The sequence below is a fragment of the Etheostoma cragini genome, chromosome 22 (assembly GCF_013103735.1).
Source record: "Etheostoma cragini isolate CJK2018 chromosome 22, CSU_Ecrag_1.0, whole genome shotgun sequence".
Taxonomy (NCBI): Eukaryota; Metazoa; Chordata; class Actinopteri; order Perciformes; family Percidae; genus Etheostoma; species Etheostoma cragini.
This window is the reverse complement of record NC_048428.1, coordinates 18225870-18243337: the sequence shown is the minus strand read 5'-3', so window position 1 is coordinate 18243337 and position 17468 is coordinate 18225870. Positions and strand designations below refer to the sequence as shown.

At 37.9% G+C, this 17468-nt stretch overlaps 2 protein-coding genes across 3 annotated transcripts in view; one reads left to right on the top strand and one right to left on the bottom strand.

Moving 5' to 3' along the window:
* The window catches only part of apbb1ip (amyloid beta (A4) precursor protein-binding, family B, member 1 interacting protein), a 32265-nt gene that overhangs the window by 9668 nt on the left and 5129 nt on the right, over nucleotides 1-17468 (top strand). The window contains exons 5-14 of one of the 2 annotated variants that reach the window (XM_034862603.1): nucleotides 1049-1126; nucleotides 3941-4100; nucleotides 9096-9217; nucleotides 10415-10489; nucleotides 10577-10720; nucleotides 11192-11302; nucleotides 13240-13338; nucleotides 13427-13547; nucleotides 13661-13722; nucleotides 14924-15461. In XM_034862603.1, coding sequence (XP_034718494.1) covers nucleotides 1049-1126; nucleotides 3941-4100; nucleotides 9096-9217; nucleotides 10415-10489; nucleotides 10577-10720; nucleotides 11192-11302; nucleotides 13240-13338; nucleotides 13427-13547; nucleotides 13661-13722; nucleotides 14924-15461 — 1510 coding nt within the window. Of the gene's footprint in view, nucleotides 1-1048; nucleotides 1127-3940; nucleotides 4101-9095; nucleotides 9218-10414; nucleotides 10490-10576; nucleotides 10721-11191; nucleotides 11303-13239; nucleotides 13339-13426; nucleotides 13548-13660; nucleotides 13723-14923; nucleotides 15623-17468 lie in introns of those variants that run through there. The other variant, XM_034862602.1, reaches the window with a different exon arrangement.
* Nucleotides 16236-17468, bottom strand: part of LOC117938150 (protein adenylyltransferase SelO-like) — an 18379-nt gene continuing 17146 nt past the window's right edge. The window contains exon 19 of the mRNA XM_034862606.1: nucleotides 16236-16638. Within this exon, the coding sequence (XP_034718497.1) occupies nucleotides 16516-16638 (123 nt within the window). The 3' untranslated portion in view covers nucleotides 16236-16515. The remainder of the gene's footprint in view (nucleotides 16639-17468) is intronic.

The window sequence follows — 17468 nt, the reverse complement described above, 5'->3', positions numbered from 1 at the left end:
AGACAGGAGCTTATTGCTTTAGCAGGGCTTGTTACCTCATCCTTCTAAGGTAAAAACACCAGCTGTGCTGAGGCAAAGAATGCATCATTGTTAGGTAGAGGTGTACAAGTTCATTTAAACTGCACTGTAGGCAGGATAGAATTTTAATGTAAAAACACACCCATGTTATAAACCAAAGTAAAGCGTATCCTATCCCTGCTAATTGAGATTTATTAGATTAGATCCAATGTCCCAAATGAAATTGTTCCACGTATGGGAAATGGGAAATGAAAACTAAACACTACTTCTCCTTAACAGCATTGAAGTGCTATATCCACAGAAATCAACTTGACCAAGTACTTTTTTTGACGAGAATTAGATAAGAATATTGATACCACTCTCATGTATATACTCTATGGTAAATTTGAAGCTACAGTCAGCCGCCAATTAGCTTAGCTTAGCATAAAGCCTGGAAATGGTTGCAAAAAGGCTGACCTGGCTCTGTCCAAAGGTAACAAACTCTGCCTACCAACACCTCTGTCTAACTAATAAATATGTTTTATCTTGTTTGTTTAATCCGTACAAAATTGTTGTGTTCTGGTGCAGTAACCTTTTGGAGTCTCTACTGATTCACAATGACAACAAGTCTCCAGGAAGTTGAATGGGTTAAACAGACAAGATAAAGTGTATTAGTTTCTGAGCTTTAGAAACGCTGTTACGTAGATTTTTTATTCTTTGTTATGAGTCAGGCTTGCTTTTTTCTCCTGTTCAGTCGTTAAGCGAAGCTAAGTGGGTGCTGGCTGTAGCTTCATATTTAACATGTTCACATGACAGTGGAATTCATCTTCTCTAATCTAATTTTAAGCATTACACAAATGGGCGTATATTTGTCAGACTATTTCCTAAAGTTATTACATGATTGTGCTGTGTACAGTTTACTGAGTATACTAGTGTAGCTTCAACAAAGTGACACCATGGTAGAATATGTGCCACTTCTGCTAGATTATAACTAATAGATGAACATCTATTCTGCTCTGAAACACAACATACTATTGTTTGCCCTATTTAGGAGGAAATGGAGGCGCACATAAAAGCAGACAAAATCAAGCTTGCTCTTGAGAAGCTCAAAGAAGCTAAAGTGAAAAAGGTAAGACAACCAAACCCTGAAGTGTACTCATCTGATCTCACATCCCCTGGCAACGGTAAACTTTAAAGACATTGTGAATTACGGCTACATGGACTTCACTGTAAAAGACGTAATCATCAAAGATAGAATGGCTCTTTCTTTTCCTTTGGGAAAGCCATCAATCACGATAATGGATGGCTACCTTCATCCAGCCAACGTCCTGAAGGACAGCGCCGTTTCCCCTCTTTGGGTGCTAAGTGGAAACTTTCTCATCTTCAAAGCAGTCAACAAAAGCACAGACATGTGGTCTTGCATGCAACGCTTCACACCACGTTGTGCAATTTAACACAACATTCAAAATGCATTATAGGTTAATAGCATTAATGGCCCGTTTCCCTAAGACAATCATTATAAATTCTTAGAAAAATCTAAACTTTGTGTGCGTGTGTCTGTGTGTGTGTGTGTGTGTGTGTGTGTGTGTGTGTGTGTGTGTGTATGCTGAGGAAACACCGACCACTGGCCACTTTCACAGGAACATCTGTATCAGGGTTGTTTGACGCAGAAGTGCAAGGTGCACTCTCAGTGGTTTCAGCACAACCATCCGTGGGAAGAGGCTTTTCAGATACACCCACTGGTTCTGGAGCATGCTTTCAACACGGATCACATATTTTAAAGATACCTGCTTTGCATTATGAAGTACTGTGAATCGGGAAATAATTTGATATCCAGCAAAACCCATATTGTTTTCCAGTAAAGGTTGAGGCTGAGAAATATGTGACCTAACACTCTAAACCTCTTGTGATAACATCTCTGAAACCCACATTTTTTTATGACAATGCAAGAGACTGGCTGATCTTGGTTCTGTAAAAACTCCACAGCTTCCAAAAGCTGGATTTCTTTCAGATAAGAGGAAGCGTGTAGCCATATGAGCCTGTGAGGAAAGCACTCCAGAGCAAAATTAATCTCAGCCAACTTGGGAAAAGGAGGTGCTGAGACTGCAAAAAGAGATAAAAACAATTGGGAGGAAATTACTAAAAACATCAAGGAAGTTCGACAGAATGGTGAACTCTTCTGGTGAAACAGAAACAACAATTTACTGTGCACAGCCTGTAATTAAACTGGATAATAAACAAGGTGCATGTGTTTGAAGGCTTGATTTGATGTCACACCTCAGAAACATATGCTGCTGTCCACAACATGTTTAAACTGTAATATGCCATGCAGAGATGACACAGAAAACCTCACGTTAGTACTACAAACACTTTCAAAAATATGCTAATGTTTTGGGAAATACACATTAACTTTCTTGCTGAGAGTTAGATGTAAAGATCCATATCCCTTTAACATTTGTCCAGTAAATATTAAGCTACAGCTAGGGAACTGTTAGCTTAACTTTATGTTAAAGACTGGAGGATTTTAAGGTGGGAGAAGACACAGAGGCCAGAGTATTTTTTACCTGGTGTATGTTTTTTTGTAAGTTACATAACACCAAAAAGCAGTTCAGGCTGGTTATGTTAAGGTTATGAAAAAAAAAAAACGAAAAATAAACTTATGAGATTTTACAAAAGGAAATAAGGTGATTAAGTCAACAAAAGAAAAGTTAGCCTAGGGCCATGGCTAGCAGCAAATCTCCAGTAGGTCTACACCTGAACTGAACTGAACCAATCCAACTTTAACCACGAATTGCTCTAAAGGATCTTCTACCCCTATATGTCACTATCTATATAAAAACAACATGAACAATTTCCAATAATTCGAACATTTCTGACTTGGAAATATTAGCTGTTTACGGCGCTTAAAACATACTATTCCTTGAAACAATAAAATCCCCCCTCTGTACCACACTTAAAATGGTACAGTCTGAGTTCCTTTACTATAAAGAGCTATGAAAGCCCTCGTTTCCTGTTTGGCAGATGGACCCATGGCCCTCGGGAGACGTGAATGGGAGCCCATGCAACAAGCATCTGGTTGTTTGAAGTTGCGTATAACTAAAACATACATTTAAATGGCGCGTACAAATTAATTTTAGCCGATTTATTAACAACGTGGTAACAATTCCTACTGAAATAACCAGAAGACTTGCCATCATAGCATTTAGCTTGTTAGCACGCTCAGGAGGAATGGGTCGTCCGCAAATCGGCGGTTCAATCCCGGCCACTCTAGTACGCATGTGGAAGTGTCCCTCGGCAAGATACTGAATCCCAAATCGTGCGAATATACAGTATGTGACCTATGAAATTAGGTTATAATGTGAATATTGCTACCCTGTATGAGTGTGTGTGGCATGTACATTAACATTACTATGAAATTAGGTTATAATGTGAATATTGCTACCCTGTATGAGTGTGTGTGGCATGTACAGTAACATTACTATGAAATTAGGTTATAATGTGAATATTGGTACCCTGTATATGTGTGTGTGGCATGTACAGTAACATTACTATGAAATTAGGTTATAATGTGAATATTGCTACCCTGTATGAGTGTGTGGCATGTACAGTAACATTTCTATGGAATTAGGTGATAATGTCAATATTGGTACCCTGTATGAGTGTGTGTGGCATGTACAGTAACATTACTATGAAATTAGGTTATAATGTGAATATTGGTAGCCTGTATGAGTGTTTGTGGCATGTACAGTAACATTACTATGAAATTAGGTTATAATGTAAATATTGGTACCCTGTATGAGTGTTTGTGGCACAGTAACATTACTATGAAATTAGGTTATAATGTAAATATTGGTACCCTGTATGAGTGTTTGTGGCATGTACAGTAACATTACTGTAAATCACTTTGAGCGGTCGGAAGAATAAAGTCTAATCCTTCATACAGTTGGTGGTGAAGGTGCTGATGAATGACGGCAGCTCCAAGACTCTGATGGTGGACGAAAGACAGACTGTCAGGGAAGTTTTGGACAACCTATTTGAGAAGACTCACTGTGACTGCAATGTGGACTGGAGCCTGGTTGAGACCAACCCAGACCTGCAACTTGGTGAGTTACTGCTATATAGCATGTAATATCTACTGTACAGTGTGGTTGGGCTCCTCAAATGTATCTTCTTTTTTTTTTATTATCATCACAAACATCACAAAAGGCTGCAATATAGGACTGAAGATGAAGATGTTAGTTAAAAGAAAAAAGTACAAAACCACTTTAAAATGTAACCGTGATTTTTTTAGTGTTTTTATTTTCAATTCAATGCTCCATTTGTTCAACAAAAGTGTTCATTTGTTAAAGTCGTTTAGCAGAATACTGAAAGTAGCAGAACTTAAACATGTATACAATATCTGTCTATGTCTCGCAAGTAACATTGTTATAGCAATATTCAACATTACTGTGTATTTTTTTCAGATTGTGCAGGCCTACAGTGTGATTGCTGATAGACTGCATATGTATTAATCCATGTATAAGTAGATAAGAAGACAGTTAGTAGTACCATTAGTGGAAATAGTGTTCAGATCTTTTATTCAAGTAAAATTACTAATACCACACTGGGAATTACTCTACTGCTAAGTAAGTGTTATGTACTTGAAGTATCAAAATTAAAAGTCGTTATTGGGCAGTAATATGTTTACATGGTAGCAGTGTTTTTCAGCTGATCAAAAACCGATTCAGACAAGATACTGCACAAGAGCCTTATAGAGTCTTTTTTTTATCCTACGGTTCTTTGCACCACAATCTTGAACAAAACAACCCCCCGGAAGCTTTTTCACCTGGGTCGAACAATGGGTGAGTTAGCGTTTTTAGCTGCTTAGCTTAGTGCAAGCGCTAATGGAACCAACTGTGTATCTCATAAATTACTCCACCAACAATGCCCAAAATGATACCAAACTTCTACAGTAGTACAAGTAGGTTATGTACTCATAAATCAATGGATTGGAAAGTTTAAAGGTACACCAAGAGTTTATTTAAATAACACTTGCCTGTTGTTTGACCCAGGTGAAAAAAGCTTTTTGGGGGTTGTTTGGCTTGAAGTCGTGGTGCAAAGGACCCTAGGGTGAAATTACTCTGAACCATCACTTTAAATGTCTTGTCACTCTTTGATATAGCACCATGGTGGTTCAACCAGTAGTCATTGTATGAGAGATTCACTGTTGTAAACACCTTGTCACAGGTTAAGTATTTTCCTTTGGTGGGGCAGCCTCTAGCTCACCCAGTAAGAGCGTTCATCCTGCAGCGGCGCTTTGCTGTGTGTCACCCCCCATCTCTCTCCTCCTTTCATGTCTGTCTATCCACTGTCACTGATAAAGGGAAAAGCCCCCCCAAAAAAAATTCTTATAAAAATCAAGGATTTTCCTTTGGTGTACATTTCCAGCAGCAGTTTGGAATAAATCAAAGAACTGTGTTGCTAGAATAGGCAACTCAACTACCACCATTGTCTGAAAAGAAAACACTGAAACAATACTACTTAAGTGATTTCTGGGAAATTAAGTGCAGAAACAGCATAGCAGTAGGTACAAGCTGGGCAGCAAAGATATCAACAGAACCAGAAAAACACAACACTGGCAATATACACAGACTTTAACAACATAAGCCTCTAGTGTGTTTTATATGAATTGTCAACTAAAGACACAATGTGCAGGGAGGGATATTTCAATCAGGTCTAGATGATGAACTGTGTTTTTATTGGCACAACTGCAGCCATACTGCAGCAAGCTCAGAGTGAAACATTGATCTTACTCCTATCCATCTCCCTCTCCCTCCTCCTCTCTTCCCTACACTGTGTATTTCCCTCTCTCTCTCCCTCTCTCTCTCTCTCTCTCTCACACACACACACACACACACACACACACACACACACACACACACACACACACACACACACAGTGTAGACAGGTGGGTTTAATTTGCTGTATCAGACACTGTCAGTCTTCCTCTCTGTCATCCGGAAATAGAAACCTTATGATCTCAAGCCTCCATCTGAGCCGTCTGTGCTATATTTACTTCAGCTGCTGGACTTCGTCACCATCAGATTTGCTGGACGCTTATTACCATCTGTTTTCTCTGTTTTCTAACATCTTCATCAGACCTCTGTGAGCAAAACATTGTAAGTCGATATTATTTAGCTTGAAAATGATATTCAAATAATTTTATATGCAGTTAATTAAGCTGTGAAAAACTAAATTAAAGGATAAGCCTGGATTTAGTGTTCTGTATTTTCAACAAATTCCATTGGATGTCCATTTTGCAAGACTTCAAACAGTCTATGGCTCTCAGCCCCAAGCCCTGTTTAGCCTACTGAAGACATAAACCTTCAAAAGTGAATCATAAAATATTTAGTTTTATTCTAAAAAAGGATTAAATAATTCCCCAAACTGCCGGGCACTGTAATCTATTGCATATGTTACTCAAACAGCAGTAAATAGTTTCTTTGTTTGGGGACTATTTTCATTAGCGGATTAATACACATTTGGCATGTTAGTATTTACCACAGCAGAATGGTGTATATTTGATCAACTCACAATATCCTACAGTGCCCATGTTCATGGTAATGAAGAGGGACATTTCACCATGCAATAGAATGTCTTTCATGGGTATAGGTTTTGGACAACATTAAAGGTCTATAGTATGGCACAGAGGAATAAGATGTATTGAAAGACAATAAGAATAAGTAATGTTGACAATAAGACGTATGCCTATACTTTGACTGTTGGCTGCAAATACCTTGTCACAGAAAACATATACACTACCCTTTTTTTGGAGCATTGCTCCAAAATGCTAACAACTTCAAAAACACAAATTTGAAGCCGATTTTTGTATGAATGGTGCTGAGGTTGTAATACTGTATATCACACAGGGCGCTTAAACGCCTGAGTACAAGTACAAACACTACTGTAGTTAAACATTGAAAGAGGAACTCACGCTTTTTGTTGTTGTTGAAATTTGCGTTTTTTTTACTTTTGCAAAACAATTATATATTCCGCCCAGCAAATGAGGAAATGGGTGTTTCCCTTTGGTCAACATGGTTTATTTTTTAACTAAATGATAGGAATCCTGTGTTTAAATTAGGTATCTGTAACACATTTATTTAAAGCATGTGGTTTGTGACACTTTATGCTGTGGTCATTTGACTCATGAGCACGAGGGGTGCACAGGGCCTGGTCGTATCTCCTTTTAACTAGACAGTGTGACAATGGAAATTGTTTAAGTCATGGTTTTTTTTAAATGTCTGTAAACGCCCCACAGTGTGATGCCTTCTAATATAAATTGGAGCCAACCTTTAATCTTAACCAACAAAAAGCCAAGGCAAGTCGTGCACAATAAACACCCACAGAGCTCAACAGCAACACAAAAACAAGTCATCTCTGTAAAAGTCACCCATGTGCTCACCATGCAGACTACCAAAACCTACCTGCCGGTCAAAGGGACTTCTGCTCCTAATGACTCTACAGCAGCAAAGTCACACCATCCATTTAATGATTGTAATAGTCAAACTATAGACTGGAACCCGGGCAGCAATTTCTTTAATGCCTACCTTTGGTAACCTGTAATTTGGGACCATGGCTAAACTACAGTCAAATGCCCAGTGCATTCTGGAGATCTGTGGCTCGGAGTGTGTGGGTGGGCAGAGAGGCGAAACGGGAAGAGGAAGAAAGTTCCCCTGATGGGTTTTTGAGGTTTAGTGCCTTTTAAAATCCTTCCAGCAAAATGGGGAGGCTTGTATTTTATGTAGCCCTTCCTTAATTCGTCCCATTTCAAATAGACAATTGTACAGCTGTGCAATTGACTTTGAACCATGGAACTCAGCTGATTTAAGGATTTTGTGACAGAATGAACGACTGTACATATGGTAAAGAATTTGTTTTATGGTGCAAAACTGAAACAGAGGGGACATGGAGCATATTATGGGAGATTACAGACTGTTCCAGATTTTATTATAAATAATAATGTACTGTAGACTGTAGTGAGGGAGTAAACTGGCTTTGCAATATTCAAAATTGGCATTAGTGTTAAAATAATTGGAAAATAATGTTTACTGGCAAGTAAGCAAGCTTATTTATTAAAATAAATGACGCCTTACAAAATCCCCCAAAACTATATATAGTAGTTAGATACAGCATCACATGGATCAGCTTCAATAACAAAAATGTAGCTTACACATAAACTTACAAACAATTTAATATTCAAAGGGTCCCTTTAACTTTAATACTTAAGAGCAGTTTTGCTGCCATCACCTCTGGACTTTCTATACTAAAAAAAACAACCTAACCCAGGACTTTTATTTGTACCATGGATGCATTCTAAGACAAGAAAACTCTGGGCTCATATACATAAACAACCCCTTATCCTCCCTACAGTACCAGCAAAAATATAGCAGATGGGTTTAAGGAAAGAAAAAAGAAAAAAGAAAGAAGAAGAAAAAATATCCTAAATGGTCGGGAGACCCACACTCTGCTTGGGGCCCCATTACCTATTTTTCCCCCAGGCTTGTGCTTGTTAGGCTTATTCAGTATACCATGACTTCTAATGGAGTAATTTTACATTGTGTCATTTTTTACTCAATATATTAAGAATTAAGAATATTTTAAGAATTTTTAAAAAATCAGACTTTAGAACACCCTAATGGCACCATCAAAGCAGACGTGGACTCTAGATTGCACTAATGTTCCCCACAATTCAGACTTTAGCACACCTCATTTTCTCATATTTCTGCAAACTGCAAAACTTATGCCATCAGAGTAAATTAAAAAGATGCTAAGAACACTTAAAATACACACATCATGCCTTTTAAAAAGATTATCTGAATTCTATCAGTGCTAGGATGCTCGCATCTAAATAAGGGCTGGGCAATATATCGCTATTATAATCAACAACGATATATGAGACACATTGTCATTGTGTTAGTATTTTGTGAATAGTTGACCAATATTCAACCCTACAATATTGCGGCTATTACGACACAGTTGTACTTTTAAAAAAATATTGTGATATTGGATTTTCTCCACTTTGCCTAGCTCTAATCTAAACGTTCTTTTCTTTTAACAGAACGGACATTTGAAGACCACGAGAACCTCGTGGAACCTCTGTCTGCATGGACGAGAGACAGCGAGAACAAAGTCCATTTCCAGGAGCGGGGGGAAAAATATGAGGTTTTCAAAAACCCACAGGTTGGTCCCCTCATTATATGCACCTTTTTATATACCTCTCTAGCCATATCCTGAGTGATCAGAGGTGATGTGACGTCTCCAAAGTCCAACACTGGCTAGTACATTATTCTTGGCGTTGGTTTTGTTCAGATCCATCTCCACAATGTTTCAGCCCAGCGGCATTTGGCTATTTTCACTGTTGTTGTCTGAAATATAAGATGTCTTTCCTTTGTACAGGATAACCTCTTACATGTATGTCCTCACTGTAATACATCAGACAAAACGGCCTCAGGCAAATGACAGTGAGATCTTGGCATGTTTGTTGATACAATGGGACCCTTTTTCTAATCAGTATTTAATGGTTTCGGTCTGTTGGCAGAGACAAATAGTCGGGTCGGAAAACTGGTGAGATATTCTCATTTTTAAAGTACTCCATCATGTCTTCCACAGCCCCTAACAAAAAGGCAGAGCTTTTTTTCCCACAGTATGTCCCTATTAATATATATAGTTTAAACTTTTGACAAGCGCTACCAAAATAGAATTCTCCTTTGGGCCTTCTCTCGCCACAATGACAACATCTGCCCAGACTGTGGTATGAAACCGTGCTAGCCCAGTCACACAGGGACAAAGAGTTGCGTTCAATGATTATTTTTTTCTGGATTTTTAAATTGGATTTAAGTGTTAAAAAGTTAAGGAATATTGTTTTATCCTTTTACCAGGCTACATTTTAGACAATGTCATTTCACAAAAATAATCCTACATATTTGAGGAAGCAGACATTGATATATCAGACTGAAGGTGTACAGCCATGCTAGCAGCTCTGTGACCGTAGCCATCTATAAGGCGCAGCAGCACTTTGAGCTAAATGCTAATGGGAGCATGCTAATGCTGATGCGACTGGTGAAACTGAACTGCCCTTTGGAGTAAATAAAGCTGTTTGAACTTTGAATGACAACATCTTACCAGGTATAATGTTAAACATGCTCACCATTTAAGTTTGCCCGGTTAGCATGCTAACATTAGCTATTTAATGCTTAACACAAGTACAGCTGAGGCTGATGGGAATGTCATTGGTTTTGCAGGTTTCTGGTTATAAACAGAGTATTAGACAAATACATGTCCAAGATATACAAACCTCCATGGCAATCTGTGAATCTGCTGGTGGCCTCTGAGGAAAAATCAGGAAATACATGAATGCACTTTGTTCTATCCTTGCAGAACTTTTATTTATGGAAGAAGGATAAGAACACCCTCAAAGACATGAAAGACAAAGACAAGGAGTTATTAATACAGGTAAATAAATATTACATTTTTTCTGTGACAGTTGTCCTTGTTGGAGCTCCTCTAAATGACCCCTTTAATCCCTTCTTCACCTTGCAGGAAAACTTCTGCGGGACTTCCATCATCGTGCCCGATCTCGAGGGGGTGATGCACCTAAAAGAAGACGGCAAGAAGTCCTGGAAACCGCGGCTCTTTCAGCTAAGGGCCTCTGGAATTTATTACGTGCCCAAAGGAAAAACCAAGGTCAGGGGTCAAAATGGGACCAGTTCATAAACACATCCAACAGCTAATGCTCTAATCCAGGATACATTCAGTTAGTCTCGAGCAAGTGGTGAAAGATAAAGTACTGCAGATATGAGTTTTTTTTTTGCAATGTCAACTGAAACCTTAAGAAATAGGATTTTTTTTCTTCACTGGGACTACAAAGTCCTAATGTGCAGTAGTCTTTTTGCTTTATGAACCACGTTCTTCTTCCCTGCATCACTGAATATAACTACAGCTTTCACTGCCGGCTGGATACCTAAAATAAATTTCCTTACTGTATATGCTGGATCTCTTGGGAGCTTTAACTTCCCGGACATACCATTCATACAGGGCGTTATGCACGTACTATTACACTTGTAGTGTAGATTTTCAATTCAATAGGTGTAGGGAACAGGAAAATGATAAAAGACACTACAGATCAACTTATGCAATCACTTATTTCTTTTTCAGTCATCCCGTGACCTTGTCTGCTTTGTCCAGTTTGACAATGTAAATGTCTACTATGGCAAAGACTTTAAGGGCAAATACAAGGCCCCAACTGACTTCTGCTTTTTTCTGAAGGTAAGTTCAAATTTGTTGTCTCATCAACGTGGTTTGTCTCAAAGCGTTTCACTGTGGAATTAATATACAGAGAAGCGGCAACTTCCTCTAACTGAAGAAAACCTTCATTGTAAGACTCTCACTGACTGCCTTGTCTGTTTTCTGTGTTACTAGCAGGTGTTAAGAGGCATATATCCCACAGTATATTGCATGGCGCAATAGAGATCAATGCAAAATGCGCAGTGGGTGGTCAGCCACACAGCTGCTTGCTCTACCGGAAAGGCAAAATGCAATAAATAGTTAAATTTAAAGAAGTGAAAGGAGACAAGTGGTGAAAAAGAGATATTGCTTTTTTTAACAGTTCCTAATTTCTTTTTTAAATGGCTGTAAAAACACCAGGCATTTAATTAAAAGAATACTTTAAATTTTAGAATATAACCAATGATGGGAGGTACAGTACCTAGGGCACTGACTTAGCAAGAAATGCTGACTGACATGAAAAATGCAAGAATTAGATGAGTTAGTGGTGAGTCTTTAAGTGATGTGAAAGTCTGCTTTCTTTCTTTTCCCTCGTCTTCTCTGGGAAATACTAGAATCAGCAGATTAGGCTAGTTGGTGAGGATCAAAGCAAAAAGAGCTTAGAGAGGCAAAGAAACTGAATTACCAACCAGTGAAAGACACAGTACTCAAGTTTTTAAACTAAAGGCGTTGCTGTCCAAGAGAAAAAGAAAACAACCTGTCAGAGTGGACTTTTTGGAAGACTGGCCAGGCTTCTCACAGCCTCTTGTTTAGAATCAACACAGTAAAACTTGTTAAAAGCTGCCTCAGCTCAGGTAGAGCTGAGTAATGATGATGATACGATAATAACTGAAGCTGCTTTCGGATGCCCGAGTTTCAGTTAGGGTGTGTTTTTGACAGATTGGTTGGGTGGAGTTTACGGGCTGCCAAAAAGTGCTGCAATTCAAGGACAAGCAAAACAATTAGCTTCATCATTTAGATGTTGACATTCAGAGGTTTTGCCTGAGGTGATCTCTAAAACTATCCCCATTCTGAGAACATGACATTACGCAGGAAGTCAACTTCCTCTTCAAGGAAAAAACTGTTGACTCTTAGATTAATGTTAGACCCACAGACAGTGTGCACTGTAAAGTAAATATTTGGTGTACACTTACTGGCATAAATCCAAAAATTAAGAATATTTAATATTTGAGCATCAAACACCTCATATTTCCTAAATTAAACTGGATTGCAGGATGTACTCAATGGCGACCTCGTTTGGCTTTTTTGGTTTCCAGTTTGTCTGTTCATGTTCAGAAATGCTGACTAGACCACTAGTCCTAAACAACTAGATCCTAAACAACAGAAAATTGAAAATGTATCATCCATTTAACTGGAGTTTTCCCATCAGCCCTCTGATTTAGACTTCCTCTGCCTCCTTTTATCTTAAAAGGGTAACGCCACTAATTTTCCACATCAAAGTCTGTTTACAGGTCTTGTTAAGTATAACTGTAAAGTGAGTCAGCATTAGTTGAGCAAATTACATGTTTAAATTTGGTTGTGTGGAGCTAGTGACTCGAGTCTACATTAACCACTGCTAGCACAACGGCTGAGTCTCTGAGTGGGCTCTCAGCAGTTGAATAGCATCATGGGCTTCCGATCCCTTTTCTCCGAGAATAGTATAGAAGTGCAGTACTGAATCAGGGGATGTTGTTTTTCAGTAAATACACTAATCAAATACAGTTTTGGTATTTTGCTTGCTAATAAACTGCTTGATGCACAATAAAGGTGAGCTATATTGAAATGGATGGTTGTCTGGGTGCACAGTAGTGTAATTTAAATGAAATCTGTATGTTACCTTCATTTCTCTGTTGACAGGAATCTTTCAGATCTGTTTATAATGGTAAACAGACTTTGTCAAAGTTGTTTCTTTACTAACCTGTTGGGATTTAACTCTACAGCACCCTCAGATCCAAAAAGAGTCTCAGTACATCAAGTACCTCTGCTGCGATGATGCTTGGTCCATGAACCTTTGGGTAACCGGAATACGGATTGCAAAGGTAAATTAGACAATCTTTGGATTAAATGATAGGAAAGGAACTCCCCATTTGACCAAAACTCATGCTGGTGTGTTTCTTACAATTCCAGTACGGTGCGTCGCTGTACGAAAACTATAAAACAGCAGAGAAGGCTGCTGTCAGCTCTGTGTGGACCAACCGCAGCACTCCATCAAACTCCAATCCTTCAACACCCTCACCCACCATCAAAGGTAGAACGAAACCCGAGCTGCCCTTTACTGAACAAACCAAGATGGAGTGATATTAGCACAAACCTTTTGCCTGTTTCGTATGTTTACTCATGGTGTTTCTCCTTCTCTGCCAGCCAAATCACCAAGCCAGGCCAATGGTCATGCTCCCAAGCCCCAACAAGGACCTGTTTCTGTGGTACTAAACTCTTCACTAGGGTTACAGCTAATAATTATTTTCATTATCAAAAATGTTTAGATAATGGTGAAAAATGCCCAAATCCCTATGTGATGCTTTTAGACATCAGGCTAAAATCAAATATATTCAATGGACAATGAGAAAAAGAATGATGAATGAGAAAAGCAACAAATGGGATACAACTTTATTTTAAGGGCCCTATAGTTTTCTACAATTCTCTCAAAATTAACTGAGTAACAAAATTAATTTTGTTAATTAACTCTCATTTCAGTAACTGTAGATGCAGGAATAAGATGCTTTCTATACATTTAAAGACCACTTTGTGTTTAAAACACTTTAACTTAATATGTTATACAGTACATTGATTTTAAGATCATAAGTCTTATTTAGTTTACGATAACTCCATGCACGATAAAAGTTGTAAAAAGTAATTGTATAGTATGCTGAAAAAAAGTCATTGTATAGTTTGTTGAGAAGTCATAGTATAGTAGGACTGCTTAATTATGGAAAAATATATTATCACTATTATTTCGGTCAATAGATGTTGCAATTATTGAACTTTAAAAAAACTGTAAAAAAAGTAAAACAGTAGAAAAAAAAGATATTTGCCAAGATACTTTTCCTATTTAAACTTTGTAAAACAAAGTCATAGTATGTCAAAAGAAATCATGGTATAGTATGTCGAAAAAGTGATAATTATGTTGAAAAAGTCAAACAAATGTATAGTACAATAGGTTGGAAGGTCAAAAGAAATAGTATGTTGAATCAGTCATAGTTTATTTAGTATGTCTAAAAAAAAATAAAAGTCCTAAAAGTCAGTATGTCAAAGTCATGTCTAAAAAAAGTCATGTATAGTAGGCCTATGTCGAAAAATGTCATAAAAACTAGTAGTTTAGTATGTCCAAACAAAGTCATTAAAAAGTTATAGTATTCAATGTAAATGTTATGGTATGTATATCGAAGAAAAGTCATAGAACAGTATGTTGAAATGTCATAAAAAGTCAGTGTAGTATGCCGAAAAAAGGCACAAAAGTCATAGTACAGTATGTTGAAAAAAGTTTATAAGGACCTAACCGGTTGCTAAATTGACTTTTCAACTTTAATACATTTTAAGACACTGCAAGCACACAGGTAAAAAAAAAAAAAAGTAATGTGTCCACCTCTTGTACTTGTTGTCATGATTGTTATTCTGTCTTCTCAGAACTTTGGAAACGTCCCACCTCCACCCCCACCCCCACCCCCACCATTGTCAGTTTTCCCTCATCCAACACCTCCTTTGGCTGCAAAGAGTTCCTCTAAAAAACCTGCTGCCCCCCAGCAACACCTGCCAACAAACTTCCCTCCATCTGCAATGGACCTCCTCCCACCTCCACCGCCCCCACCCAATGAAGATGATGCTTTAGAGGACCCGCCAGACTTCCTTCCACCCCCTCCACCGGCTGTTGGCTTTGGTTCACTACCTCCTCCGCCGCCAGTTAACTCTCCACCACTACCGCCTCCCCCAATGAGTTTCAGGGGTGTGGACCAGTCACTGCCTCCTCCACCACCAGATCCAGGGTTTTTACCTCCGCCTCCACCTCAGCCAATGTTCACAGGGGCTGGAGCACCCCCGCCGCCTCCACCACCTCCCCCTGCTGCAGCCCCAGTAGCAGCGATGCGGCCTTCTGGCTCAGTGAAGAAGATGCCTCCTGCTCCACCAACGAGGACTACACCATCGCTGCCTGGAGGTGGAGGTGGAGGTGGTGGTGGTGGTGGTGGAGACTTCATGTCAGAACTGATGATGGCCATGAACAAGAAGCGTGTTCATTAGCCTGAGCATGAAATTTGTGGAGTATAAAAATATTACAAACTGCGCCTGCACACCGACCAACCTGACCCTTGATCGGCCTTGTCTTGACTTCAGCAAAACAGCTACTCTTAGACTTGTTTTTATTATTCCTTTTGGGATGACTCCCTCAAAATTGACAGCAGCAGTTTCCAGCAAGAAGAATACAGTATAGGGACAGTACGATAACTATTATAACAATAAAAACCTTTGCCTATAAAAGACATTTACCTTAAATTATAAGTCTAGTGTCAGTGTCTTTACATTCACAACAAAAATGAACATCTCAAACGTAGAGATAAGACATCTCATCAGGATGCCCATCCATCCATCCATCCTTATTTCAAATATTCCAAAGACTATAGAGTTTAAAGAAAATGTTACATACATTTTTTGAGAACTTGCTAAAAGAAATCATCTTTGTAGAATTGTATATATTGTCTTGTTTGCATGGATGGCTGTAAATACTATTAAACACTTTCAGATATACAGAGTACCCGATTAGTTGTCAAATGTCTATAAAGCTAAATAAAACAATTTTTATTGGATTGAATTACTGTTTTTTTTTTCTTCCTGTCATCAGGTTCAACCTGCTATTATTTAAAAAAAAAAAACACTGGACTTGTTTTTTGTGTGCATACTTTTTGCCTTTTTCATACTGGATGTAAAAGGCAACAGGACAGACTAGACTGTAGCATCTTTACATTTATTGTGTCAATATGGCATTAAAGGATGTTTAGAACTTCCAATCAGTCAAAAGACAATTAGTTTAATTCTTCAGTACACAGAGCATTTTTTTATTGGTCACTCTATCCATACATGGTGGGTAATCTTAGCAGAAAAGAAAATTTAACAGCACTGACCTTGACATTTTGGACCACATATTTTCCACCAGCATGAGAACATCAAAGCTTATGTATGCTATAATTTTTTTTTACTTTTGCGTTCTTGCTCTATCCAAGAATCTTTCAAGAAGAACAGCTGACCTTTAACCTCTTAGCCCACAGGGGAGGTCTTGCTGCATAGCCCGCTTCCTCTGCAGTGTGTTGTGTAACAAAGGGAAATGACAGTACATGGTACAACAGCTCCACCATGTGAGGGAAGACTAAAAGACACCAGGTAACAGTGCATTTCCAGGAATCGTGAGGTAAAATGTAATACCTTTACAATATTTAATAATATTAGTAATAAAGTCATACTATCCTGTGTTAAAAAAGTTAGCATAGTACATTGTAAAAAAGTCCTAGTATAGTACAGTATGTCGAAAAAAACATTTAAAGGTCATAGTATAGTATTCAAAAAAAGTCGTATGTCAAGAAAAGTCATGAAAAGTCAAAACGTATAGTACGTCAAAAAAAGTAAAATATACTAAAAGTTTAGTTTGTCAAAAAAAGTTATAGTATAGCATGTTGAAAATAGTCCAGAAAAAGTCATAGTGTGGTATGTCAAAAAAAGTAATAATAATGTATGCTGAAAGTCTGAAAGTTATAGTATAGTGTGTCAAAAAACAGTCACAGTATAGTATGTCGAAAAAAGTAGTAGTATGTTGAAAAAAAGTCTGAAAAGTCTTATAGTGTGTTGAAAAAAAGTAAAGAATAAGTCATAGAATAGTATGTCAAAAAAAGTCAGTGTTGAAAAAAGTCATAGTATAGTATTTCAAAAAACAGTCATAGTAATATACGTTGAAAAAAAGTCATAGTATAGCATATCAAAAAAAGTCATAAAATAGTCATAGTATAGTATGTCAAAAAAAAGTTATAGTATGGTATTTGAAAAAAGTCTGAAAAAGTTATAGTATAACATGTTGAAAAAAGTCATAGTATAGTATGTTGAAAAAAAGTCATAGTATAGTATGTTGAAAAAAAGTAAAAAAAAAAGTCATAGTATAGTATGTTGAAAAAAAGTCTAGAAAAAGTCATAG